Source organism: Sceloporus occidentalis, unplaced genomic scaffold, assembly GCF_023333645.1.
Source record: "Sceloporus occidentalis isolate IW3139 unplaced genomic scaffold, rSceOcc1.0.p SCAF_50, whole genome shotgun sequence".
NCBI classification, from domain to species: Eukaryota; Metazoa; Chordata; class Lepidosauria; order Squamata; family Phrynosomatidae; genus Sceloporus; species Sceloporus occidentalis.
In genome coordinates, this window is record NW_028317030.1 from 4384023 (window position 1) to 4410677 (window position 26655).

Below are 26655 nucleotides of genomic sequence, written 5' to 3' on the forward strand. Positions count from 1 at the left end.
TCATAGTTTTGCAGCCATGAGGTTTATGTGAGGCTTCACCAGGGGGAACAGAGGTAGACTTCGCTTAAACTCCGTCATGTTGTTAATGACAGCAGGCTGACAAAATAAGAGGCGTTTTAATGAAAAATAAACTTTTTTGCTGGCTCGTAAAGATTAAAGAGGGCCAATACACACACATATAAACACACACACACACTATATATACACACATATAAACACACACACACTATATATACACACATATAAACACACACACACTATATATACACACATATAAACACACACACTATATATACACACACACAATTTATTGGGGGAGTTACGGCAGCAGCGAAGGTTAATACGCCTCTAGTTCCACGTGTTTAAATTGTACACATATGTTCCGGATTTACACATTTATGCTCCGTGGCTTTTGCTTTGTCATGCTGTACCGGATACCGTTTGATGCGGGGTGGAGGAGCGTTGCGTCAACCTACCTGTGGAAGGGGGGGTGCCGGGGCCAGGTTAACATCGTTCTGACACGGGAACTCTTCCACCACAGGGCCTGCGTGGGGTCAAAAGATCCGAAGTAAGACACGGGATACAATAACAGTAACCTACTCAAAAACCGACCTTCCACCGCGCACACTAACGCCCCGCGATCTCATGGCGAGCAGGACGGTCTCCGTCGGTCGTCGGCACTCGCTCACCCTTTCTTTACTCCCTCTGCTAGGATCTAAATGGAGGAGCGAACGTTCAAACCCCGAGAACAGAAATATAAAATCTCTGCTCTTAAGAGGGGTTTCTGCGCATAGAGGCCGATCCGCAGGTTTGTTACACGGATGACTGCGCGATCGCGAGGTCCTTGTGTGTCTCATACATTGACCGCTGGTGGGCCAGGTGGGTACCGCGGAAGCGGGTTATCCATCACCGATGTGAAATTACTGCCACCGCTTTGTTCCTCTACGACGGCTCCACTTGACTTATGTTTTGATCTATACATCGTGACAGCCGAAAGGTTGGACATGGAAAGTAGTCTTGTGATTAGGTTCACGGTGCATGTAGGTCCAGCTCCCCCTGAACTGGTGACTGGCTTGAGACGCACGTCATGTATAGCCTACGCATTCCCAGAATGATTTACATTAACGATCTTATCCCCCCTACTCCAGAAAACCTAAAACAAGCCAAAATCGGCTCATCTGCGGCAGCGTCTCTCCCGTACATAGCACCGCTACACCCCCAGTAATTCAGGGTCATTGTTACACCAGTGCTGCCGACGTGTTCTGAAACACTGAACCCCCCAACCTCTGAACGCACTCACATGAATCCATCTCTCTGGCCAGAACGTGGACAGACACTTTGTGTCTCCTCGGGGCCTCCACGGCCAGCAGATCCTGAAACAGAGAAATATATTAACAAGACGCGTAAACCAAATATGAAAGTGACTGCCAGCAGAGATAAATCACCAATTTTAGAGGCTAAAAACATCGAGACCGGCACACCATTCAGAGAAAGCTCCAGAACACCCCAAAATACATCTGGCACCGCGATCGGGGGGGGCCTGAACCCAGTAAGAGACCCCCAATGCCCCTGCGTAACGGCAGGCGGACACTTTATTCCGTATTCCAGCCGATTACAGGATGGAATAAAAACCCGGATACAACGGATTGTGACTTCAGAAAAACAAAAATATAATTACCGTGTAAAACTTGATGATGTCATCTTTTACAAGGGTCTTCAAATACGCGACTTCAATATTATCTGTAACAGGATGAAAGGAAAATAGAATAATTATTTTACAGGGTTTTTGGCTTAAAAACAAAAAACACTACGTTTTAGAAAAATATTTCCAGAATAATCCGCGTTTAGAAGGTTTATCGCCTTTGATAACAGTCACTGTAAAGAGGACTGCGGCCAGCACAGCAGTCCGGTGCAATAAGGGTTAAATAGCTACCGCCAATCAGAAAAGACTGGAAAGAGCTCAAAGCTACTTCTTAACAACACCTATGATTCTCAGCCAGCCATGGCTCAGTATCTTTACATCGGCATCATATGGCTGTAAGCGCCCACGTGCGTTCGTTCATGTTGAGTCTCACCTCTGTCAAAGTTATACTGCTGGGAAATTATTTCTCCCCAGTACTTGGCGCACTCCGCAGAGAGCTTCTTTGGCTTGTCTAGACGGCGTATCGCCAGCGCCTGGATGTGCTTCTGGAAGGCCTCGTCGGACATGTCTGCCAGGGACTTCTCCGTGGTCTTCAGGAAAGCCTCCACGCGGCTCTCCAGGTAATGAGGCGGCTTCTCGGACTGGATAATAAACCGCAGGCCCTGGATCCCATTGGCCCTGCGGGGGCCGCTGAACACGATGTAACCTTCAAAAGGGCAAAAAGCTGTAAGTCTGGGGAGAAGAACGTCTCTGGCAAAAGCGCCTGCCGAGCCTAGAACCGAATCGTTACCACGTCACACACGTGACATGCATCAGAACAGTAAGTGGCTCGCATTAAAGCGAATCTGGCCCTAATTAGATATGTTTTATGCCCACTTTATGGAACTCCTGATTCTCCTTAACGGTATGCAGAGAAACATAGAACCTGATGGCAGACAAGACCCAATCGGCCCCTCTATTCGGTCTATTCTTCTCGATGTAAATAATCCGTCCTTAGTCTGATCCTCACATTCAGGAGCCGTATGTCTATCCCATGCATGCTTAAATCCCCTCACTGTATTACCCTCTACCACTTCTGCTAGGATGCTGTTCCACTCATCTACCGCCTTCTTGGCTACCTCCCAGTAACCGGAGGCTCACATACAGTTTTGAGCTCTCGCTAGCTTTATCAGTCGGATTCCAGATGAGCCCCGATACCATTTCTTACATTTTAATAGCGCTAATTGTTTATTACTACTTCCATCTTTATTCGACCGCAACACTGTAACGAATCTCTAGCGCTAGCAGACAGGAAGTCTGATACAACTTCCTGCTTGGGCTGAAAGCCGGTTCCCACTACAAACTGCACAGGGTGGTAATGGGATGTGAAGGGGGATTTGCATAAATGGTAAGAAAGATAAAGCGATCGATAAATTAGTTCATTATATCCGAACCACAGAAAGTTCTGGATGGTGGTGGTGGGGGGGGGGGGGTTCTTTTGGCGGACGCGTCTCACCCAACTGCTCCTTGGTCCTCAGGGTGTTGAAGCACGGCTCGGAAATAATCTGGCAGAAGAGCTCGAGGAGCATGTTCTCCGAGGTGCTCTGCATGTCCGTCTGGTAATAAATCTCTATCCCGCAGTTATTGTGAACCTCGTTCCTTTGCTGATAGACGAACCAGCCCCCTGCAAAGACACCAAAAATATATATTTATACAATCAGAAGAGGCGAAGCCGCCGAGACGCTCACCGCTCCCGGGACTTACGGTCGGGCAGCTGCACCTCTCTGTATCGGACCAGCTGGCTCGGCAGGAGAGGCTTGGTGTGCGCATGCTCGATGAGTGTGTCCTCCACCATCTGCGTGATGCCCAGCGCGGCCTGCGGAGGAAAAACACGGATGTCAGGTCAGCGACAGAAAGCCGGCTTCTACTCTATGCCACCGAAGGAGAATTTTAAACTGGGATTCCAGCATAAAACATCCAGGGGTCAGGGCCAAGTTCCCCTTTAGTGCAGTAGAGTGCTCAACTGCCCATCCACCGTTTACTTTGTCGTAACAAATCCAGCTAAAACACTTTTTACTTTAAATTTTAGGCCCGGGGTTAACAATAGCGGCCACTGCAATGCAATGCGAAAAAGCTACAGTCCCCGGACCGTAATGACGTAACGTTATCGAGGGGGTTTTTGGGCATGGAGAGGGAGGCTGATAACTCACCTGCTTTGTGATATTGCCATGAAGAAGCGCCTCGACGTGCAGCCGGGACAGCAGCTGGGGAATGAAGGCTTTCAAACGATGGAGGGTGACATCTGTAAGACACAAGCAGAACCAATGGGGGGGGGGGGGGGGGATTAAGCACTTTCCGGTCGTTTATTGAGGTCGTGAAACATCCCCGGCATAAACCCAGCCACTCCGTTTGCCGTCCTCTGCACAGGATTAGCGACGGTCGGCCTGAAGGGACCAGCGCAGAGCCCAATGAATGGACCAAGAGAGTCTGGAACGGAACCCAAGCAGGAGAGACAAACCAGATCTCCAGCGACAGAGAACTCCGTCCCTACGGACCCTGAAACCAGCTTAACCACCGCGATCTCAACCCAGTCCAGCTGCTGGGGGACACGGGGTGTTAGACTTTTCATCTTACACCGAAACAAACGTTCCAAGCATCGAAGTCACGTCGATACAAACGTCTGCAACCAAACTGCCAAGGATGCTCCAAATAACTGGAAGACTTACTACAGCCGTGCCAGAGTCCTATAAATCATATACCCGCAAGATATAAGCATCAAACCCGGCCCGTCATGTCCAATGTCACGTCACAACCCCCCGGATCCAACCACTCCGCAGAACAACACCGAGCACACTAGATAGATATATATATATATATATTACATACACGCATAAACCTCCACATTTGGCTTTCCAATCGCTCTTTGCAGACATTCTCGCTCCGGAGGAAATCTCTTCTGTCCGCCGTGTGGCATACGAGATAAAAAGCCACAGCTCTGCGCAGCACTGAGAACAGGCTGTATTTTGCTGCCCGCGGCGCACGGGGAGGAAAAAAATGGCCTATTAAACAGGTGAAGATCACCTCCAGCTACAACAGTCTCTCCATGCAGAGGAGAAACAAGTCGAAACATCTTTTTTTCTAGTCTATACATTTTAAATTTATAAATCAGGACCCCGGCGTTAAAAAAACAAAAACCACAAAACAAAAAAAGGAATATTCCGAGATTTACTTAGATGCAGGGCAGTTGCTGCATTCAGGGGCATTTAATCTTTTAGAAGACATTCAGTCGCAGCCTGTAGCATAATTTGCCTGAATTAACCCGAAGCGCCTGCAGCGCGGCCGTCAATTAATAAATTAAGAAATCAGATTAAATCCCTCGGGGGGCCGGAGAGGAATCCTGACGTCATTGAAGCGGGGGGGGGGGGGGGAGACATTCACGCTGCCTGCTACGGACAGTGCGTTGCTATGGAAATGTTATCCAGTTGTCTAAAAATGAAATGCTTGAGTGGATATATATGGAAAGGAAAACACACGATAATCCTCAATTATCACCTGAGCTCAATGATACGGGCTCGGGGGTCCCGAGAGGATCGTGAACTCAAGGAGACATCTACGGAAGAATAATATTGGGGGTCGGGAAGCACCGGACACCCCGAACGCATGACATCTACTCACTCACCCTCCAAAGCCTCCTTCAGCTCATCCTTGGTCCAGGCCACCTCGGTCATCAGCAGCCGCAGGTAATACATCGCATGCTGGTGCGGCTGTTCTGCGCGGAAATTATTAAGGGAACGCATATACTGCGCGGGAAGAAGAGAAAGAACATCTGTATAACACGCGGAGAAACATGAAATGTATCGGAAATCCAGCGCAGACGGGGTTAATGTTGTAAATGACTATTGTAGCTCGAAACGGCTGATTTTTAATGGAATCTCTTCATAGGCGTACAGAGACCCTTTATCACTCCCATCACTCCTGTGTTCCAATGGCCCTTTATCACTCCCATCACTCCTGCATTCCAATGACCCTTTATCACTCCCATCACTCCTGCATTCCAATGACCCTTTATCACTCCCATCCCTCCTGCGTTCCAATGGCCCTTTTTTCACTCCCATCACTCCTGCGTTCCAATGGCCCTTTATCACTCCCATCACTCCTGTGTTCCAATGGCACGTTGTGTTCGTTGATCCAAGTTTAAGTGTAAAAGGCTAATTGATGGTTAGAAAACCCTTTTTGCAATTATGTTATAGCCAGAAATCTCCTTGTTTTCCATGAGTGACCCCAAGCCTGCAGATCCCCTTTCACAGATGTATAGAAAATGTGCAATATGCGTAAAGTGACAAATCTGCCGTATTTATTACCGTCGCTCTAACAATCTGCAACACCGCAGATGCTGAACACGACATCATCTGACATAACAAGACCGGATAACTCACCGCTTCTTTAATAATCTCAAATCTTTTCTCGTCTATCTCAAAAGTGGCCATTTTTTCGACGATCTTCTTTAGTAAGATGTGCTGCTTGTCGTTGTAACCTTTTACCGACAGCTGGAAGGAGAAGAAAACACACGAGCGCTTACACCCATTCTCCTTACACAAGAATCAGGAAGACCCGCAACGCTTTCTAACACTAATGTGCGGTTTAATGTGTATGATGGCTGCAACGTGGTGTCCCCCATATGCTTATTAGTCGCCTGATGACCACAGAGGGACAGACAGGCGTTCTGCGGTGATGTTGGATCCGCCACCAACCCCAGCTATTAATTAGGATGAAAGTCCGACAGATTGTGATGCATGCAGAGCGGTTATAGAAAGCAGAGAGTTTATCGTGTGTGTGAAAGAGACAAGAAATGCATTGTTCCAAACATCTTCACATCTAAATGTTCTGCAGCAATTGTCAGAGGTAAGAACATGCGCTTCTTCACCCTCTAAAAACCTGACATTGTAGTCATATTCTTGTTTTGTAAATATAAGGGGGCGCAAGAGAGAGAGCGGGGGGGCGAGAGAGAGAGAGAGCGCGGGGGGGGCGAGAGAGAGAGAGAGCGGGGGGGGCGAGAGAGAGAGAGAGCGGGGGGGCGAGAGAGAGAGAGAGCGGGGGGGCGAGAGAGAGAGAGAGAGCGGGGGGGCGAGAGAGAGAGAGAGAGAGAGAATTTCTGGGCAGAAAGCTTCAAAAGTGACCCATAGGGACCCAACCAGCCAATAGCGCTGAAGACGAGTAGAATGCTCCAATCAGGGCAGCTCTGGAGTGAAAGTGACGGCATTACCGCGGACTCTCTAATAGAAGGTAAGGCACCAGAATATTTTCTGTATTATCAGACGATAAAGGCTAATTTGCAATTATACCAAGCGGGGCTGTAAAGGGGGATTCATGGTTTGGTATCTTTATTGCCAGTCAGCACTTTCCTGCCCTAACGCTGCCAACCACCCACCCTCACGATCCAGTTCTGCCCCCAGCCAGGGCCACGGGAGTTGCTCAGGGTTATGAGGCACAATCTGCCAAAGCGCTTCATCTTTAAGGCCAAGACTGGGGATAAAGACGTCAAAAGTGGTATAAAAAAAATGACATTTTTTATTTTAGTATAGAACACACCAACTGGTTAGTATTAGTAAACGGGGGGGGGGGGGGAGTGAACATTAACTCAGCCAAATCACTCAAACACAAAAGCCTGAAGCCTTAAACCCATTATTGGGACAAGTGCACAAAAAAAAAAAAAAAAAAAAAGCCCAAAATCCACCAAACGTGGCTGCAAACGCTACCGCATGCCTCAACGCTCAGCCTGGCAGAGACGGCTTCCTAGGGTCATTTACTTACAAGGATGGCATTCATTCCAGACGCAATGCCATAGCCCAAACCCGAGAGGCGAGCTGCATATGTATACTCTTTTAAATCATCCTTCAATAGTCTCAGAAAGAGGTATGTCATGTTGCAATGAAGAGGGTCGGCATAAAGGTATCGACTAACAAACGGGGGGGGGGGGAGAGAAACAAAAATACAAGAGAAAATAAAACGAGAGAGACTGTTTGATGATGCGAGCAATGACACCGACGAGGACATGGAGGATCACGAATAAAAGAGTATGTATATGCAGCATCACCATCAACGTCTCCATGGATGGAGGACCTAACCGTTGGGTTGGAAGTTTTTCTCATCGCGTTCTACAACCTACCCATCGAGGAGGTAGACATTTTTATTTTTTATTAACTGGTAGAGTTTGAGGTCGGAAGGTGGGACTGAAATAAGAACACCAAATGGAATGTAGGAAACTAGGAGATGAGAAGAAGTCCTCCGACGGAGGAAGGAGAAGGAACGGCCTTGGTTTTAGGTACTTACATACATCCCATAGATGGTGTTCTGGAGATCATAGTTCAGCCCGGCTAGCTCTGCTGCATATGCATACTCGTTGAGGGAATCTTTTAGCAGTTCAAGATACAAATAGGCCATGTTACAGTGCAAGGGATCCACATAAGCAAATGGGCTGAAAGAAAACATTGAAGTCAAACTGGTGTGTCATTACTTGTTGGGTTACACAACGGGCGGGCAGAGGATAAGACGACATTTCACGATCCAACAGGAGTAGACACGGCCCCAGGGACGAGCTACATTACTGTGCGGCTTTACGTGGAGCACGGGCCGTATAACCCCGACAAAGAATCATTAAAGGCATGACGGCCTCACGGTCACCGGGGGCCATAAGGAAGCTTGATCGGTCAATCTTGCTAAGAGTTCACCTTTAGAAGAGGACAAAGGGGTCTATTTATTCCCGATAGACTCACATTTTACGCCTACGGGGAACATCCCAAATCCACTTTCAGCCCGTAGAATTTAATAGCCCATGTAGTTTGCCCATATGTCCCCAAACTAAACACCCAACGAGGCCAACTGCTGACATTATACTGATCTGAGGGTACGGCGAGGCCATAGCCGTCAACCGGCAGCCCAAACGCATGCAATGAACCAGCGACGTCTCATCTATTCCTGTTTGAACCCGCGTCCTCCGCCTGCGTTCCTCGATACACCCGCCTGACGCGGAGAAAGACTTTCCCGATGTTTTCAGAGACAACAGAGAGCCACAAAACCGGCTAGTCGTGTTCCTCCGAGATTAAATCATTTTATTAGTAACTATCATTATTACAAAACAGCTAAAGGAACAACGAGGACCTCCTTCAGTAACCTCCACGAAGCGATGCCGGGACCCCCTCTCAATGCTCACATATGAAAACCCACCAAAATTATTTAAAAAAAAAAAATACGTTTTCAAAAATTAAACAAGAAAAAATTAAAATAACGGTTGACTTTTTTTCTATGGAAGCTTTAAGGGCCGTGAAAACTATAATGAAGAGAAAAAAGTGATTTGATCTCCAAGTATAATTATTTCAGGGGGGAAGTAAAGAAAGTTTATTTCTGTCTCGGGGGGGCGCAGGGAATCATCCATCAAGCCGTTGAGATTGGCAGAACACCGCAGAACGTTCGCCGTCTAATGGTTATGGACAGAAATCGGGAACAGAGTCATTTAGGAGCATCCATGAACACAAGACGGATGAGCCGGAGGAACGGTCAGCGCGCAGCTTTGTGACAGATTTACTGCCGCCCCCCCCCCCCCCCCCCTAACAAAAACCATAAAGACAGAGAAAAAAAGCTAAGCGGGCGCTCATCCGGCATGCCTAATAATTACAGCCCCACACGGAGATATTACCGGGGAGAGGAGCTCCGCCGGTATTAATGCCCTGCTCGGAAAAGATTCTCTCCGCTTCTATATAAATAAATTACATTTCAGACAAAGAAAGAAAAATTGATTTTAACCCCGCGATAGTTTATCCGGATGGAAATAAAGGAGATTTCTACCTGAAGAACTCAAAGTTCAGGCAAGCTTTTGGAAGGAAGAATTTGTCGTCTTGTTTGAACCAGACTTTGCTCATGGCGGTGTCCTGCGGGAGAGAGACGAAACGTTACAACACCAACGCGCCGTTGGGACGACAAGCCCCTTCATCTCATTTATAACGTCAGCGTAATCATAACGCTCTCATGCGCATCCCCTACACATTGTGGGGGAGTCTATACCGACTTCTCCACACCGGGGGTTATTGTCTGGGGTGACTGCCGGTACCCCAAGCTTGGCATCAAGACGCCCCCCCTGGGCACGTAGACATTTACTTTGTCGTCGATAACGGCGACCAGTACCTTAATCAGGGCAGGATACGGCGACGCGTCTTTCTCCAAAGGAAGGATCTCGAAATTTGTTGGTATAAACTCGTTCTTAGTCGGCAGCTTAAATTTCCCGTTGAGGTCCGCATTCTGCCATTTCTACAGCAAACAAATGGGGCAAATCCCCGGGTGAGACACGAAGGTAACAGACGCCAACTGCCCTTTAAACAACATATTAACCGTTTGCTGCAGTCAGCAAACCCTATAGAATCCCTTTCCTATCCATATCAAGTCCGTCTCAGAAGTGTATGGCATGTCTTTGGCATTTAAATGGTTTACTCAGCGCTCTATACAGTAATACCCCCCTCCCCCAGCACTTTATATAGTAATGTAGGACAGGGTTGAAATAAACTTGGTTTTATTTTATTCTGTTCTAATTCTATTAGAATTATTCCAAATGCTAATGACAGAACACACGCAGCTGCCCGAAACATTACCCAAAAACTAAAACTATTTTAATATATATATATATATATATATCTTAAAAAAACCCGCATTTTTAATGTGATAATTACCGTATTTGCTCGATTATAAGACGACCCTGATTATAAGACAACCCCCCAAAATCTGAATATTAACTTAGGAAAAAAGAAAAAGCCTGAATATAAGACGACCCTAAAGGAAAAAAGTTTTACCAGTAAATGTTAATTCATGTAAACTATTTTTTTTAATAAAAGCTATGATTGAGAAAAATATTTTTTTTGTTTTTATTTCTTGTATTTTCCAGCCTGTCCCCCAGTTACGCACATCTGCCCCCAGGCTTGCCACACCAATATGGCACTGTGGCCCATGATATGCCTTTTAACCCTCTATATGCCACTGTGCCCCATGGTATGCCTTTTGACCCCCTATATGCCACTCTGCCTCCAGAAATGCCTTATACCCCTATATCCCATTCTGGCATTTAGGGGGTTAAAATGCATATTATGGGGCAGAGTGGCATATAGGAGGTATAAGGCATTTCAGGAGGCAGAGTGCTCTATTAAATGCCCCCTTAACGCCACTCCAGAAATGCCCTATGCCCCCATTTAACTAACACACACACACACACTCTCTCCCCCCCCTCCCCTCCCCTCTCCTCTCTCCCCTCTCCTACCGGTGCTTCCAGCCGGGGCAGCGGGTTGACGTCGCCTTCTGCTGCAGCCGGAAGGAGGTGGAGTTGGCAGCGGGGGTTTGTATGCGTCCGTCGCGTATACTTTCCCCGGCTGTCAGAGATCAGAGATCTCTGACAGTCGGGGAAGGTCTACGCGACGGACGCAGACAACCCCCGCTGCTAGCCACACCTCCTTCCGGCTGCAGCGGACATTGTCTACGCGGATCGCGTAGACGTCAACCCGCTGCCCCGGCAATACAGCAGGAAGCACCGGTAAGTAAGTGTGTGGGGGGGAGACAGGAGGATCCAGGTCCCCTGCAGCGGTGCGGGGGATCTGGATCTTAGTCTCCTAATCAGACTCTATTTGAGGTCTGATTAGAAGACGACCCCGATTAGAAGACGAGGGGTATTTTTCAGAGCATTTGCTCTGAAAAAACCTCGTCTTATAATCGAGCAAATACGGTATAATAATAATGGTGGGTGCTCTCCTACAAACACAATCTGACAATAAGCAATATATAATGGCCTCCACTGACCTCAATGGCCTCCGCCGGGAGGTCCTCTTGCTTGTACTGCGTGCCGTACCATTCCTCTGTGCGATCAGTCTTGCCCTCGAAGGATTTGGAGACTATTGCCACCCTGTAGAGATCAGCAGGAATACGTTACATTCCAAGCGCAGAAAACTAAAGGTTTTCTTAAAACTTCAGGATCCTGTAAAATGTGAACATCCTACAAACCGGATTCCGGGAAAAAAAATTATCTAGCAAACTGTACGGATCAAAGTATTACAGATTTTATATATCGCATCCCAGGAAACTGAATAAGGTTAAAAGTAGCCGTGCTGAAGAAATCTGTTTCTTAGTCTGATCTGCGGTGCCGAACCCGACGCGGATTTTCTTATAATAACGGCCCTTCTGTCTCCGAGCCGCAACGCTCGGGTCACGTGGAAGCCGCGACGGGGATCTGTTCTGTAACAGCACCCCGGGCCGGCCAAGGGACAGCAGAGGCTCCCCAGCTACCCCATGATCCCCATCTCCTACAAAAGCGGGAGTGTAGGGCAGGTGCATAGGACAGCACCTGAAAACTGAATTTACCCTGTTAAAACCCAGGACTGTTGGAATGTATGGTGTCAGGAGAGAGAAATCTAGCAAGAAGCAGTGGCGTTTAAGCTTTAAGTTTAAGATAAATGAAACACTTCAAACCCGTTCCGATACCGCTCTGTCCTGCGCTCCTTCCATTCCGACCCAGCTCTTTTTATGAACCAAAGGAGGGTAAAACCAAATTTAATTCCTTAACAGCCATACGGCGTACTATCATATCCTAACGACCATGCGCCAGGTCACCACCAGGATGTAGCAACATATCCTACGGCCGGTTCATGGATGGGGTCCTTCCCTCCCAGCAGGGGCCGGAATCACTGGCTAAATGTCACGGGGCTCAGCGGGTTCCTCTAACGGAGAACGCTAGAACTTCCGTTCAGGAGCTCTCTGCCGGCGGTGTTGGCGTAACGGTCGCGCATGGGGAAAAATAAATAAATAAAAAAAGGAATTTTACCGAACGTTTTCTGGCCTCAGCTTATCGAGCACCATCTCGATCAGGTCTGGCCTGAATTCTTCCAGTAAATACTCCGCTGCTAAGGCTTCCTCTAAGGGGTAGTACTGGAAAAAAACCCAAAAAAAACAAGACATTGAATACAGAGAAAGGAGAGCTTGAGAAAAAAAAACATACAATAATCACATTTTATTCTGCATAATTTAGCAAGTAAGATATAATTAGGCTATGACAATATCATCGGAGAATAAGACATGGTCCTATGGATAAGTGTGAAAGGTAACTTCCTATAAACTGCTCTATCAATTAAGCAGGGACTTCCTTGTCTTCGTTTTAGTAAATCCAAGCTTAAAAAGCCACCCGGTACTTTATGTTTGCGGGTATTTTGGGATTAGTGGCTCTCCACCTGGAAAACCCATCTGCATATAACAGATCTACTCAAAAACAATTCCATCGGGTGACTAAAGCCGCGTATCACTTACATGTAACAATCCTGCGAGCTTCGAGGTGTACCCGCGCGGTCTCTCCTTATCTTTAAAGCGAAAGGCAACTGCATTTAGATCCTAGAATTAAGAGAATTTAAAAGTAAAAGTGTTTGGTTTTTGTATAACCAAAAAGAAGCAGATGACAGCTTATCGTCGGAAACTGTTAGGAGAACACCGCGCACACACACATACTGACACACAAACCCACCTACCCCTACACACACTCACATACATACCTAATACCCTGCATAATGTATAGTTCAATCAGCCAGCTGACTTTCAAGATCTTTAAATATGCTCCTTGTATCGCAAGCTCACTGGGATCGACCCTTCATAATGTACAATAAAGTTGGCAAACTGCGCAAGTATCGTCATTTAGAGTTCTACACCTTATAGGGGTGCTGGAAACTCGATTGACCTTTCTCTTTTTGGACTATAACATTTTTTGCAAGAGGGTTCATCATTTGATTAAAGTATGCAGTTGGGGGTCACGTTTTAACTTCTGATTCCTAGATGACTTAATCGCAGACATCACCAACACGCTCCTTTATACTAAAATGCACAGTAAGAGAATGGATATCGAAGGGCTGAGTGGCTTAATGGTGCTCGATGAGGTTGTAGGGTACATGCTGATGGTTACGGGGTTACCTTGCACTCCTGAAACACCCACTCCTGGGGCCCTTCCGTACGGAGCTTTTGGATGTACTGGAACATGTGGAAAATGATGTCATCAACATGCACTGGGAAAGATAAAAAAAACATAATTATAAGACAAAACAGCAATACCATTTCTCTCTGTGTTATTTAACCCCTTCGTGACAAAGGCTGATTTTACTTTTTGTACCCTTCGTGACAATGGCCTTTTTAACATTTCTGCGCTGCTCGTGTTTAGCTGTAATTTTCTTCTTTCCCGTTTACTGAACCCACACACAATAGATATTGTTTTTTTCAGGACAAGAAGGGCTTTCTTTAGATGACATTGTTTTGATTGTATCTTATTATTTACTACTAAAAAAAGTATAAAATATGGTGAAAAACTTAGAAAAAAATGACTGTTTCTAACTTTTAGTTGAAAAATCTTTTACTCATCTATAAAAGGTAATGAAAAAACCTGCTAAATAGATTCTACTATTTGTCCTGAGTTTAGAAATACCCAATGTTTTTATGTTTTTTTGCTTTTTTCTACCCATTATGGGGCAATAAGTACAGGTACCGTTTTGCTATTTCAAAGCCATTTTTTCCAAATCTGGTAATTCTTCCCCCCATGTGCCATTTCGGGTATCTTTGAACCCGGCCAATGCAATTTACCCCATCAAGTCATATATTTTTGAAAACTAGACACCCCAGGGTATTTCAAATGCTAGTATTTTAACTCTTTCCATGCACCATATCTACCACCAGTCTTTGTCAAACTTTGTGGTAGTCATTTTTTTGCATTTGTTTTGCCACACACATTTTACTTCAGGTATGAATTAAAATGTTCTCGTTTATGTCACTATCACAAAACACCCCAATATGTGTTCAGCAACATCTCCTGAGCGCAGTGATACCCCACATGAATGATTTTGCCTGGCTGTTTGGGGGCAAAAGGGCCACATTTGGGGCATGCGCATTTTTCAATGTTGAACTTTGGCATTTGGGGATCCACTGCCCATGCCCTATTTGGTACATCTTTGAGCCGGGCCATTTCAGTGTGCCCAACAAAACCATATATTTTTGAAAACTAGACACCCCAGGGTATTTTAAATGCTGGTATTTTAACTCTTTGCATGCACACATTTTACCACCAGCATTGTTTCAAAGTTTGCAGTAGTATTTTTGTGTGTGTATTTTTCCCACACACACCTACTTTATGTATGAATTTACAGCTCCTGGTATATGCCGCTGTCACACGACACCCCATAATGTGTTCAGCAACATCTCCTGAGTACAGTGATACATGCATGAATTTGTCATTTTTTGGGGGAACTAAAAGGCCACATTTGGTACGTGTGCATTTTTCTAATTGGAAATTAGATGTGTGGCCATCCTTCCCCCGGTGTTAATTGGGACGTTGTTGAACCTGGCCAATTCAATTTACCCCATCAAATCATACCTTTTTTAAAAGTAGACACCCCACGGGCATTTAATATGCCAGTATTTTAACTCTTTCCATGCGAGAATTGTTTTAAGCTAATATGCTAATTTTAGGACTTGCTCACAAAAATATATTTTTTATATATATATTTTATATTTTGTTGCCTTTTTTAAAAAAAAAATTGTAAACATTTTTTTTTCAACTTGGAGGTTCCCCTGATAGTGACATCAGTGGGAAATGATTTTTACATTTTACTGTTTTTTTACTATTTTTTTCTAATTATTAATTTTATTTTATTTTTTACTTTTTTTTTTACTAATCACAATGTGATTAGAAAGCTGGGCTCCATTGACTTGCATGGTGAATGCAGTACCTGTATTCAACCTGCAAGTGGAGCCAGAGTTCTCTAGATGGTCTGGAGACCGTCTAGCGAGCTTTTAAAACTTGCTTGTTTCTCTTGCAGGGCGGCGGCCATCTTCCTTTCCACCGAAAGGTAAGTGTTTGGTGTCGCTGGATGCCTCCTGATCGAGGCATTCCAGCGACACCATTTAAGTTTAGGAGGCGATCGTTGATCGCCTCCTAAACGCTTTTAAAACGGGCGTCCGCCGCCATACAAAGTATGGCGGATGTTGACGCCCCGTGGAGGGGCCAGAGATGGCCCCTTCGTGCCGATCGCGGCGTTGCTGAATGCCTCGAGGTCGAGGCATTCAGCAACGCTTTTTGGGTGCAGAAAGCGAAAGTAGATCGCTTTCTGCACCCGTTTAAAGACGTGCCGGTCCTGGCACGTCAATTGTCGTAAAGCACATGCTTTTCCGTGTCGTGCCAGGACCGGCAATTGTCGTTAAGGGGTTAAGCAGAGGAATGTAATGATCTAAGAGATCCTGATCGTGGTAGAAGGCGACGCTTGACGAGGACAGCCGAGAACGCATGATGTAAAGAGACATTGCGGAACCACACGTGGAAACAGAGAGACGCAGAGCGATTGGGGAGGTCGCAGCTTTACTTACAAAGACCTTCTTCGGTCAGATCCACGTTAATGATGAAAAACATAAATCCTCTTGCTCCTTCTTTTTGGCCACCGACCAGAGTATTTACCCAGCCTTAAAGATAAAGACAAAAAAAAAAAAAAAAAAAAGAAAAAAGGGATGAGTAAAAAGAACATACAGAGAGCGGAGAGACACCTATACAGGACTGGCAACGTAGTAATGGACTGCGGTAATGTATATAGTTAATCAGGGCCAGGTTAGGACCTTGGGGGCCCCTAGGCACATACATGATCCCACTATGCTATCTGAGCATTGCAAGACTATACATTAGTGCACCGTGAACCCCCAGAGTACGGGGGTTTTGTGAATGGATCAGTTGTTGGCAAGCAGAGGGCAGCCACGCATCGCAATAACCGTTACCTTTAGACTTCAGTTCAGACAGGAGACTGCCTGGTCCTTCGTGGCCGATGAGATGTCCAAGGTAATGGCCGGGGTTGGACTTGTAATACTTCTGCAGGTCAGGTATCGGGAACGTGACGTATAGATTCCGTATGTCCTTCACAGGCACGATCTTGTAGATTTGCTATATGAAAAAATACAAACATGAGACATGCGAGGCTCGCAGCAATGCTCAGTCCCATTATATCCCTCGCAGTAACCCTTTAAACTTTAATCCAAAAGGACAAGCAGCTGGGTTATAATGCTGCCAAAGAACACGGTCGCCCAACAAAGTCATATCTGTCAATCATGCTGGATCTACGTCGGGGTGATCATCTCTGAAACCGACGGGATGATCTGCCGATTGCTACAAATATCTGTCCTAAAACACAGCATCTTTCACGAAATCAAGTCGGAAACCTTTCAACTTCCCTTCCTGTTATTTTATGTTAACCCCTCGTAGAACTTTATATTAATCCTCACCCGGAGATGTTCCTCCTGGAAAGGGTTATCCGGGAATTCGGGGAGAGGGACATTTTTGTTCTCCACTTCGGCAAAAAGCTTCACGACCAGCTCCGTCATTTCGTCGAGGGATTCTGAGGAAGACGACAGAAGAGGTTCCCGTTATCCCCAAACACATATTATCCCCCTAAATGTACATTCATATCGGGACGCTTCATTTCCGCCATTGGAGCACAGGAGTGATGGGAGTGATAAAGGGCCATTGGAGCACAGGAGTGATGGGAGTGATAAAGGGCCGTTGGAGCACAGGAGTGATGGGAGTGATAAAGGGCCGTTGGAACACAGGAGTGATGGGAATGATAAAGGGCCGTTGGAACACAGGAGTGATGGGAGTGATAAAGGGCCATTGGCACACAGGAGTGATGGGAGTGATAAAGGGCCATTGGAACACAGGAGTGATGGGAGTGATAAAGGGCCGTTGGAACACAGGAGTGATGGGAGTGATAAAGGGCCGTTGGAACACAGGAGTGACGGGAGTGATAAAGGGCCGTTGGAACACAGGAGTGACGGGAGTGATAAAGGGCCGTTGGAACACAGGAGTGACGGGAGTGATAAAGGGCCATTGGAACACAGGAGTGACGGGAGTGATAAAGGGCCATTGGCACACAGGAGTGATGGGAGTGATAAAGGGCCATTGGCACACAGGAGTGATGGGAGTGATAAAGGGCCATTGGAACACAGGAGTGATGGGAGTGATAAAGGGCCGTTGGAACACAGGAGTGATGGGAGTGATAAAGGGCCGTTGGAACACAGGAGTGATGGGAGTGATAAAGGGCCATTGGAACACGGGAGTGATGGGAGTGATAAAGGGCCGTTGGAACACAGGAGTGACGGGAGTGATAAAGGGCCGTTGGAACACAGGAGTGACGGGAGTGATAAAGGGCCATTGGAACACAGGAGTGACGGGAGTGATAAAGGGCCATTGGCACACAGGAGTGATGGGAGTGATAAAGGGCCATTGGCACACAGGAGTGATGGGAGTGATAAAGGGCCATTGGAACACAGGAGTGATGGGAGTGATAAAGGGCCGTTGGAACACAGGAGTGATGGGAGTGATAAAGGGCCGTTGGAACACAGGAGTGATGGGAGTGATAAAGGGCCGTTGGAACACAGGAGTGACGGGAGTGATAAAGGGCCATTGGAGCACAGGAGTGATGGGAGTGATAAAGGGCCATTGGAATGCAGGAGTGATAAAGCTTCTCTGTACACCTATGATGAGATTATATTAAAAATCAGCCGTTTCCAGCTACAATAGTCATTTACAATATTAACCCCGTCTGCTCTGGATTTCATGTTATTTTAATAGACAAAATTGGCTTTTCTTTCAAAACCCAAGAACATTTCTAACATTTTTCACAATCGTGATAAATTTTAAGGTTAATTTGTGGAACACAGAAACGTGACAGACGGGGGCCATTCGGGCAAGCAAATTATTGCTCTGGAATTCTCCGCCTGGCACACAAAATATCAAACAGAGCAGCAGAGTCCTCGGTCGGCACCTCTCTCCGTCTCGTATTTAAAGCCCATTCAGATAGCTTTATACACCGTTCTAAGCGGGAAGCGACGAGCGGAATATTCCGACGGCTTCATGTTTAGCGCTGTGCCGGGAATCGCGGGTTTATAATAAGCGTCCCATTGTTCTATCTTTATATTGTCTATTTCAGCGGGACGCTCGCGTACAAAGCACGGCGCTAAACACAATAAGAAAGCCCATGTGTGCAGTTCAGATAAGAAGAGCCCGCGTTACCTCGTCCGAGGACGCACAGACTCATCAGATTAGACGAGTAGTACGTGGAGTGAAATTTAAGCAGCTCCTGTCGGATGTCGATGCCGTCCTGGGTTGGTCTCGTTTCAAGAGTCAGTTTGTTACCTTTAGGGGAAATAAAAATAGACAATTGCCATATTAGCCCATGACGGCCCAACAAAAAGGTAAAAATGTACACAAACATTTGGGACAACACAGGTCTATAATTCACATAGAATCACATCTGAAGAAGAGACCTCTGAGGTTCAAAAAAAACCCTTAAAGTTACTTATCTATAAAATATAAATTCAAATGTCCCAAATCTAAAAAATAAAAAAAATAAATATAAAAACACCCATCAAACAGTGTGTGTGTGTATATATATATATATACACACACACACATACATATATATATACACAATATATAGAATATATTTTTTAATAGCTGGTTTTACTTTATACCATTTGATTTCAGTTTTGCTTATTTTAACCTCAATTAGCCCAATATGCGACTTAACATTATGAATGAGACAACAATAATGTTCCTGCTGTCGCTGCCATACAGGTTAACCATATAATGGGCAATTCATTATTGCGTGTATATAATTATATATAAAACGTGAAGATTCAGGCAAGCAGCGAGTTATTTTTATAATTATGTGATGGGCTGATTACTTTATTAATAGCATATATATAATTATGTGGGTGCTTTACTTAAAGCGGAACAGAGGATATTCAAGATGGGCCGGTATGGTACTTTTATTATTTGCAAGCGTTTAATTAAAGGGGAGGTCCCATTTAAAATAAATAAAATATATTATACATATATATATTATACATTATTGGGCAAAAACTGTTTAGAAAAAAAATGAGGGGGTTCCTACTAAATTATACTTGCTCTATTTATTTTCTCAACATACAACGGCCGATAAACTACATATTAAATATTTTTGGATTCACTGCTTTTTCTTAGTTGTATTCACCCTTTTACTTGAGGGACGCGAGGCTGTTAAAGGAATTTGAGCTCTTAGGCTTCCCAAATCTCACAATAGCGGATTGTGATTTCAATGACCCTTTTTTAAAGCAGCCATTGAGGAGAATCCGCCGCTGGGCCGCGGGGACAGGAGTAAATCAGCTGCCATAGAGCGGATACCGGAAGTGCAATACTCTAAGAGACCACTGGGTGGCAGCCTGATATCACAATAACACATAGGTGTCTATTCACTAAAGGGCGAGTTGCCAGCAGCGCGCTCTCTCTCTCAGCTACTTTACATCACGACGGTCCAACCCTAGTGAGCTTCTCCCGCAGGAAGAGCGCGGCCGAGCCTGTATAATGTATAGTTGAAATCGATTTCTTTGTGCATTGAATTATACAGCATGCAGGGCCAGTATAACGAATAGTAAAGTGAGTTAAAACTAAAACTCTCCTGCTAACAAGTCTATATTATAAAATGTGCTGCTCTGCTTAGAACATGTATAAGCAAACCGACCTTAGCAGATCTGCCCCTTTAATTTTTTCTCTCTCTCTTTGGAAGATTTAGTGTAGAATAGCTTAAGACGTTCATTCAGGCTGTATGGCAACAACCTATCAATGACTGGTTTTTTTTGTCACGTGACAACTAAGTGTTCCCAGCAAAAATTATGAATAAAGCAAAATTATACTTGATTAAATAATTATTTTTGGAGTTTAGCGTCATAATAGTCAGTATTTGACTTAAGCATATACGGTAATTCAATGGAATCATGAAACTTTGCAACGGCTACTGGGCTCAAAAACTGAACATCCTGAACATTTAATAAAATTCACACTGCGAACGGGCTGAACGCAGATCTCTTCCACACCCGGAATAAGGCATTTATTAACCTGCGTAGCCAAGATAAGCTAAACCCGACAGGTGAGCGGAAGCGAAGGTAAGTCAGCGCAGAAGAAAATCAAGGAATTACCATTAATTATTGGAAACCTCAACCGCTCCAACTACTGCCCGGCAAAACTATTATTAAACCGTTCAGAGCAGCCAAAAATGGCTCCACGACCATAAAGCTCCGTGTTAACCCTTTGCACAACATCCACAGAACAATGTAAAGGCAAAAACACCGGCTTGTCGGATACGGGGGGGGGGGGGGGGGGGGAGAGATTAATGCAGAATTAATCCGGCTTGGCGGAAGTCGGAGACCATTAGGAATAGAAAGCTACAGACTTCACGTTTCAAATCACTTGGAGCGTTAAGAGCAACAAACTGAGAAGAAGCACTGTGCAAAACTATTAGGACTCCAAAATGTGGAAAATCACTTATTTTCACGAGCAGACAGAGGTGGGAGCGACATCGGCGCCCCGAGACTCGCGGCAAAAAAAGAACGTCCTAGGAGTCCTCGTTAATCGCAAATAGATCCATCCCTGCTAATGGCGATCAAACGGAAACTATTAGTACTTCACAGCCAGTATATAATATAATTATATGATATGACATATATACACCGAACTTCTGTCCACTGCCTACGCGGGGATGCCGCTCTCCGATCCCCCACAACGCCTACCTTCAGCTTTAATTACGGCCCGAGCCGGACGGATGCACGAGCCCGCAGCCCGTTCTCAGCCAAAACACACTTTATAAACTTAATTATTCATATGGTTACTATCATCACCTATTACGCAAGTAGTTTTTGTACTTCAGTTTATTAAGAATATATAATTAAAAGAAAATGATACTATTAAGGAACGTCCCTACAGACAGGAGTTCTTCGTTACGGGAAAAAGCGGCGCCGAGAGTTCTAAAAGGCAACAGTAATCAATATGTAACTTTTTAACTAAATTCTATCAGTTTCCCAGGTACTCAGCTAATTATCCTGACATCCGACAAACTCCCAAAATTCAAAGGTGCAACAGTAACAGTGAATCAATGGAAACGAGGGCTGCGCTTTACTGCCGATAATATTATTATATTATTATTTTATGTATGTATATCATTATGTTATTGCACTTGTCCCTAAATGACTCCCCCCCCCCCCCCCCCGATGCCCCCTGCAGCACAGACCCCCTGTCTTGGAACGGAGAGAATAGCAGATATTATATTTAAACAGGACAGGTGCAGCCCAGAAACCCAATCGCCACGGCCACAGCCCCTGCTGCCGAGCAGAGATACGACATCATATCCCAGAACGCAACCTCTTGATGTCACACAGATCGAGGTACTGCAGAGATCTCCCTTGAAATGGATGCACCGAGCATCACGGGGGGGGGGGGGGGTGTCTTTATCACACAGTTAAGTCAATGTGCCCCTGTGTGACACAGTGTGCCTAATCTTTTGGTGCTGCACTAAAGCAACTTGTCCCGGAGGCTGGAAGGGTAATAAGAATTGTTACAAATACCAGGCGGTTACCAGACACGGGAAAGAAAGGGTTAACCTACCAGTTCCAAATTTGCTAAATGGATGTTTCGGATTCCCGGTGGCCTTTTCCAGCTGGAAGAGACGCCAGGCGTCGTTCATCAGATTCTTCTCGTGCTCCGAATCCACGGCGTTAACCTCTCGGTCCTTGCAGCTCTCGTCAAACAGAGGGCACAGAAAAAACTGGGCAAACCTGGGGGAAGATCCGCGGTTTCAGCAAAACTCACGCTCCCGTAAGTATCACTTACAAGCAAACGTGTGTGCATATAAAGAGAATGTCCGTCATTATACAGCATCTGTTCCACTAAACCGGGTTATTCCTCCCCTTGGGAAATGATCCATGAGGCAGCCCACCTAAAAGTAGCGAGGGGAAAGCAGGGTAATAGGTTCTACGCACACGAGACAGACAATGTGGGCATGAACATTACCTAAAATACATAAAAAAAATAAAAAAAAAAAAAAAAAAAAAATCTAGAAGTCTTTAATCGCCTGATTTTTATTTTGGAATACAACTCCCATCAGCCTTACCAGTCCGAATGGGGGTTACAGGGCTGGAAGCGTCAGGGGCGTTATATATATATATATATATATATATATCTCTATATGCTAGCGGTTAACCGTCGCTGCGGCCGCTGGAAGAATAACGTTCCTGTCACCTGTCCAGGGCGCCTTCCAGATGCTTGTGCGAGACGTCGAAGTAGTAGTTGGTGTGCTCGCCGCTGGTGAAGGCGTTGGAGCTGCCCGCGTGCTCGCTCAGGAACTGGCTGTACTCGTTCTCCTTCGGGTACTTCTCCGTCCCCAAGAACAGCATGTGCTCGCAGAAGTGGGCCAGACCCGCGATGTTATCGGGGTCGGACAGCGATCCTGCCGAGAAGAACCAGGGAAGAGTTAATAAGAATGCTTTTTTATCTGAAGAAATATGATGTGACCTTGAGGGAGTCGGGTCTTTTCTCTGACCTAAATGACTATGGCCAGCAAATCCGCCCATCGGCAGCACGGATACCCCCATAAGTTACGGTGGGTAAAGGTGATGGAAACCCCTTCCACTAAAATTAAGGGGGTAGTAGAAGAATTAACGTATTTGCTCGGTTATAAGACGAGGTTTTTTCCAGAGCAAATGCTCTGAAAAATACCCCTCGTCTTATAATCAGACCTGGATCCTCCTGTCCCCCCCCGCCCCACTTACCGGTGCTTCTGAGCCCCCGGTGTGTAGCTGGGGCAGCGTGTAGATGTCTATGCGGTTCGCGTAGACAACTACCGCTGCAGCAGGAAGGAGGTGTGGCTAGCAGCGGGGGTTGTCTGCGTCCATCGCGCAGACCTTCCCCGGCTGAACTCTGATCTCCGACAGTCGGGTCTGGGCGATGGACGCAGACAACCCCCGCTGCAGCGCAAGTGCGTGGGATCTTCACGCTGCCCCGGCTACATGACAGAGAAGTCAGAAGAACCGGTAAGTTGGGGGGGGGGGGGGGGGGGAGTTAAATGGGGGGCATAAGGCATTTCTGGAGGCAGAGTGCTCTGTGAAATGCCTTTTAACCCCCTTAATGCCACTCTGCCTCCAGAAATGCCTTTTTAACCCTCTATACGCCACTCTGCCTCCTGAATGCCTTAAACCTCCCTATATGCCACTCTTCCCCATAATATGCCTTTTAACCCTCTAAATGCCAGAGTGGCATATAGGGGTATAAGGCATTTCTGGAGGCAGAGTGGAACATAGGGGGTCAATCGGCATATCATGGGGCACAGTGGCATTTAGAGGGTTAAATGGCATATAGGGGGTAAAAGGCATTTCTGGGGCAGATGTGCATAACTGGGGAGGCAGGTTGGAAGATAGAAGGAAATAAAACCAAAATATTTTTCTCAATCATAGCTTTTATTAAAAAAAAAAAAAAAGTTTAGATGAATTAACATTTACTGGTAAAACTTTTTTCCTATAGGGTCGTCTTATATTCAGGCTTTTTCTTTTTTTCCTAAATTAATATTCAGATTTGGGGGGTCGTCTTATAATCAGGGTTGTATTATAATTGAGCAAATACAGTATTAATCACTCATCTACAGACACCAGACGGCTTGTTTTCCCCTCAGAAATCTCATGGTGCTGCCACAACCACAAGGGATTCTGGGTAGCCACATGCAAATAAGGTCAGCAATGATCACCTTTGCCTCTATATCCACTTTATACATGGATCCCTTGAAAGTTATTGCCCGCTGTACTCTACTACCCCTCCTCCTCTACTCGGGAAGAGGTGCAATAACCAGATCACCGCTCATTGCCAGCTGCTTCGTCCTTAATATGAGACTGGGATACCGGCTTAATAGTCGAGGCTTGGGGGAAGCACGAGAAATACCAATAGGACTTTATGCAGCGCGCGGGGCAGCTGGATCACTCTTTTGCAATGCAAATCGGGAGAGACTAAAAGAAGAATGAAATACCGATGTGCACATCGAGGGCAGCCGAGGATTTATCGGTGGTGGGGTCGCTGATGAGGATCGCTTTGATGCCGTTTGCCAGCTCCAGGCCTCGGTAATCCCTCTTGTCCTCCGGAGACTTGACGATTTCGTTGACCACCCGCTTCATGGCCAGGCTGTTCATGGCGCCGACGCTACGTTCCTGAAACCTGCGTGGAGGAAAATCGAAGAATGAGCACAAAACAACACATTTCAGGGCCAAATGATCACTCTTTACTGCTACTCGGGGGCAAAGCCAGCTACGGTACAGACTACTGTACTACTCCCCCTTTTTGGGGACCTTTGAGCAGCGAGTTTGTAGCAAGTCGCACCCCAACAGTCCAGTTGCCAAAGACAGACATCTTTGTTTGGGGGGGGGGGGACATGGTGGGTCGGAGAAGGACCGTTCATTACCCACCCAGCTGTCACAACGCACGGATGCAGAAAGCACGCCGGCCAGGTGAAGCTGCAGCTCCCCTGCCCGCTCCCTCTTTAGTAAATAGAATCTGCCGGCAGATCGGCCCCATTCGGCCCCCGTCTAGTCGCCCGTTTCTCCTGCTGTGAAGACTCAGACCTTAATCAGTCGTCGGTCTCGTCTGAGAGTCGGGAGCCGTATGCCGATCCTGCGCATGTTTACATTCCCCTCGCCGGATTAATCTCAGTCTCTCTATCACTCAGAGATGTGGAAATAGTGGCCGGACGGGATCGCTCGCTCGCAGATCCAAACACACCCGTTACAGAAATATCCGACGGCTCCGAGGTGAAGGAGATAAATATCCAGCGAAAGGATCTCGGTATTCCTGAAAGTAGATCCAATCCACCCGGCGACTCCGGCACCAGCTCCTAAATCACTAAACCCGTCAACTTTTACTAATAAGCTTACATCTTCTAAGACCAGCGGTTTCCACGACGACTGCCACCAACCTACCTACCATTTCCAGCCAGCCATACCCTGAAAGCCCATAGCCACGGCGCACACTCTGCTTCCGCCCTCTCGTTTACTCCGAAGAGCCGATCACTCAAGAGATCCTCCTCGGATGCGCCCCGGGTCACTGCACCGAAACACCTGCCAGTGCCTGCGGGTAACCATGACGACACAACCCAACCGCCTTTCCTCTGTCACAGTCCTTCCGGCCGCGAGCTTATTCTTAACGTCCGATACCTTGCAGGCGCCATCGCTCCCCCCCACTACTAACCGACGTCTAGCTTTGGGCGCCGCAACCGCTTTAACCAGAGGATTTCTCACCAAGCGCTCCCCGGTATCCGTGGATAACGCGTCGCCCTGGTAAAGGACTTTATATTTCTTTAGGAATATTACTGAGTGTAATGAACGCCGTGCACAGCAACAACAACGCCCCCACCGCGCGCCCTGCGCCGCACCAACCCCCCCCACCGCGCGCCCTGCACAGCAACAACCCCCCCCACCGCGCGCCCTGCACAGCACCAGCCCCCCCACCGCGCGCCCTGCACAGCACCAGCCCCCCCCACCGCGCGCCCTGCACAGCACCAGCCCCCCCACCGCGTGCCCTGCACAGCACCAGCCCCCCCACCGCGTGCCCTGCACAGCACCAACCCCCCCCACCGCGCGCCCTGCACCGCATCAACCCCCCCCACCGCGCGCCCTGCACCGCATCAACCCCCCCCACCGCGAGCCCTGCACCAGCCCCCCCCCCACCGCGCGCCCTGCACAGCACCAGCCCCCCACCGCGCCCTGCACAGCACCAGCCCCCCCCCCCCCTGCACAGCACCAGCCCCCCCCCCCCCCCCTGCACAGCACCAGCCCCCCCCCCCCCCCTGCACAGCACCAGCCCCCCCCCCCCCCCCCGCACAGCACCAGCCCCCCCCCCCCCCCCCCGCACAGCACCAGCCCCCCAGCTCAAACACCACACTGAGCCAATTCTCTATGGTAATGCTGATGAAGTCTGTCTATCCATAGAGTTTCATTAGTCAGAGTGTCTGGCTGGGTGATTAAGACCGAGTCATTCAGTCATTGTTCCCCCACAGGCAGTATGATAAGGAGTCGGGTGTCTGTCTAGTTGATAAAGCATGAACTCATACAAACGGCTGATATGCAGCTGCCTGAAAACATTATATTCTGGGGCAAAA

General features: G+C 46.9%; 1 protein-coding gene across 2 annotated transcripts; it reads right to left on the reverse strand.

Annotated features, from left to right (window-relative positions):
* LOC149288675 (insulin-degrading enzyme-like) lies at positions 1-24712 on the reverse strand. Of its 2 annotated transcripts, none has more exons than XM_089491478.1 (24): positions 24535-24712; positions 22761-22968; positions 22128-22297; positions 18723-18845; positions 16937-17049; positions 16436-16598; positions 16037-16129; positions 13601-13692; positions 12950-13030; positions 12471-12574; positions 11453-11555; positions 9800-9922; positions 9464-9546; positions 7433-7577; positions 6058-6168; positions 5301-5421; positions 3832-3923; positions 3386-3497; positions 3138-3305; positions 2076-2348; positions 1679-1740; positions 1301-1373; positions 477-544; positions 1-96 (listed from the first exon to the last, which is right to left on the reverse strand). In XM_089491478.1, exons 1-24 carry the CDS (start codon positions 24692-24694, stop codon positions 1-3), a joined length of 2937 nt encoding a protein of 978 aa, XP_089347604.1. In that variant the 5' UTR covers positions 24695-24712. The 2 variants fall into 2 exon arrangements, with proteins under 2 accessions (XP_089347604.1, XP_089347603.1); XM_089491477.1 differs by lacking the exon at positions 7433-7577 and adding an exon at positions 7952-8096.
* Between the last annotated feature and the right edge of the window lie 1943 nt (positions 24713-26655).

Coding starts and splice junctions, on each gene's coding strand:
- LOC149288675 (XM_089491478.1), bottom strand. CDS start 24,694: ATGAACAGCCTGGCCATGAAGCGGGTGGTCAACGAAATCGTCAAGTCT. Junction 13,693..16,036: donor TCTGACCGAAGAAGGTCTTT/GTAAGTAAAGCT, acceptor TATCTTTCCCAG/TGCATGTTGATGACATCATT. Junction 9,547..9,799: donor CGTATCCTGCCCTGATTAAG/GTACTGGTCGCC, acceptor TCTCTCCCGCAG/GACACCGCCATGAGCAAAGT.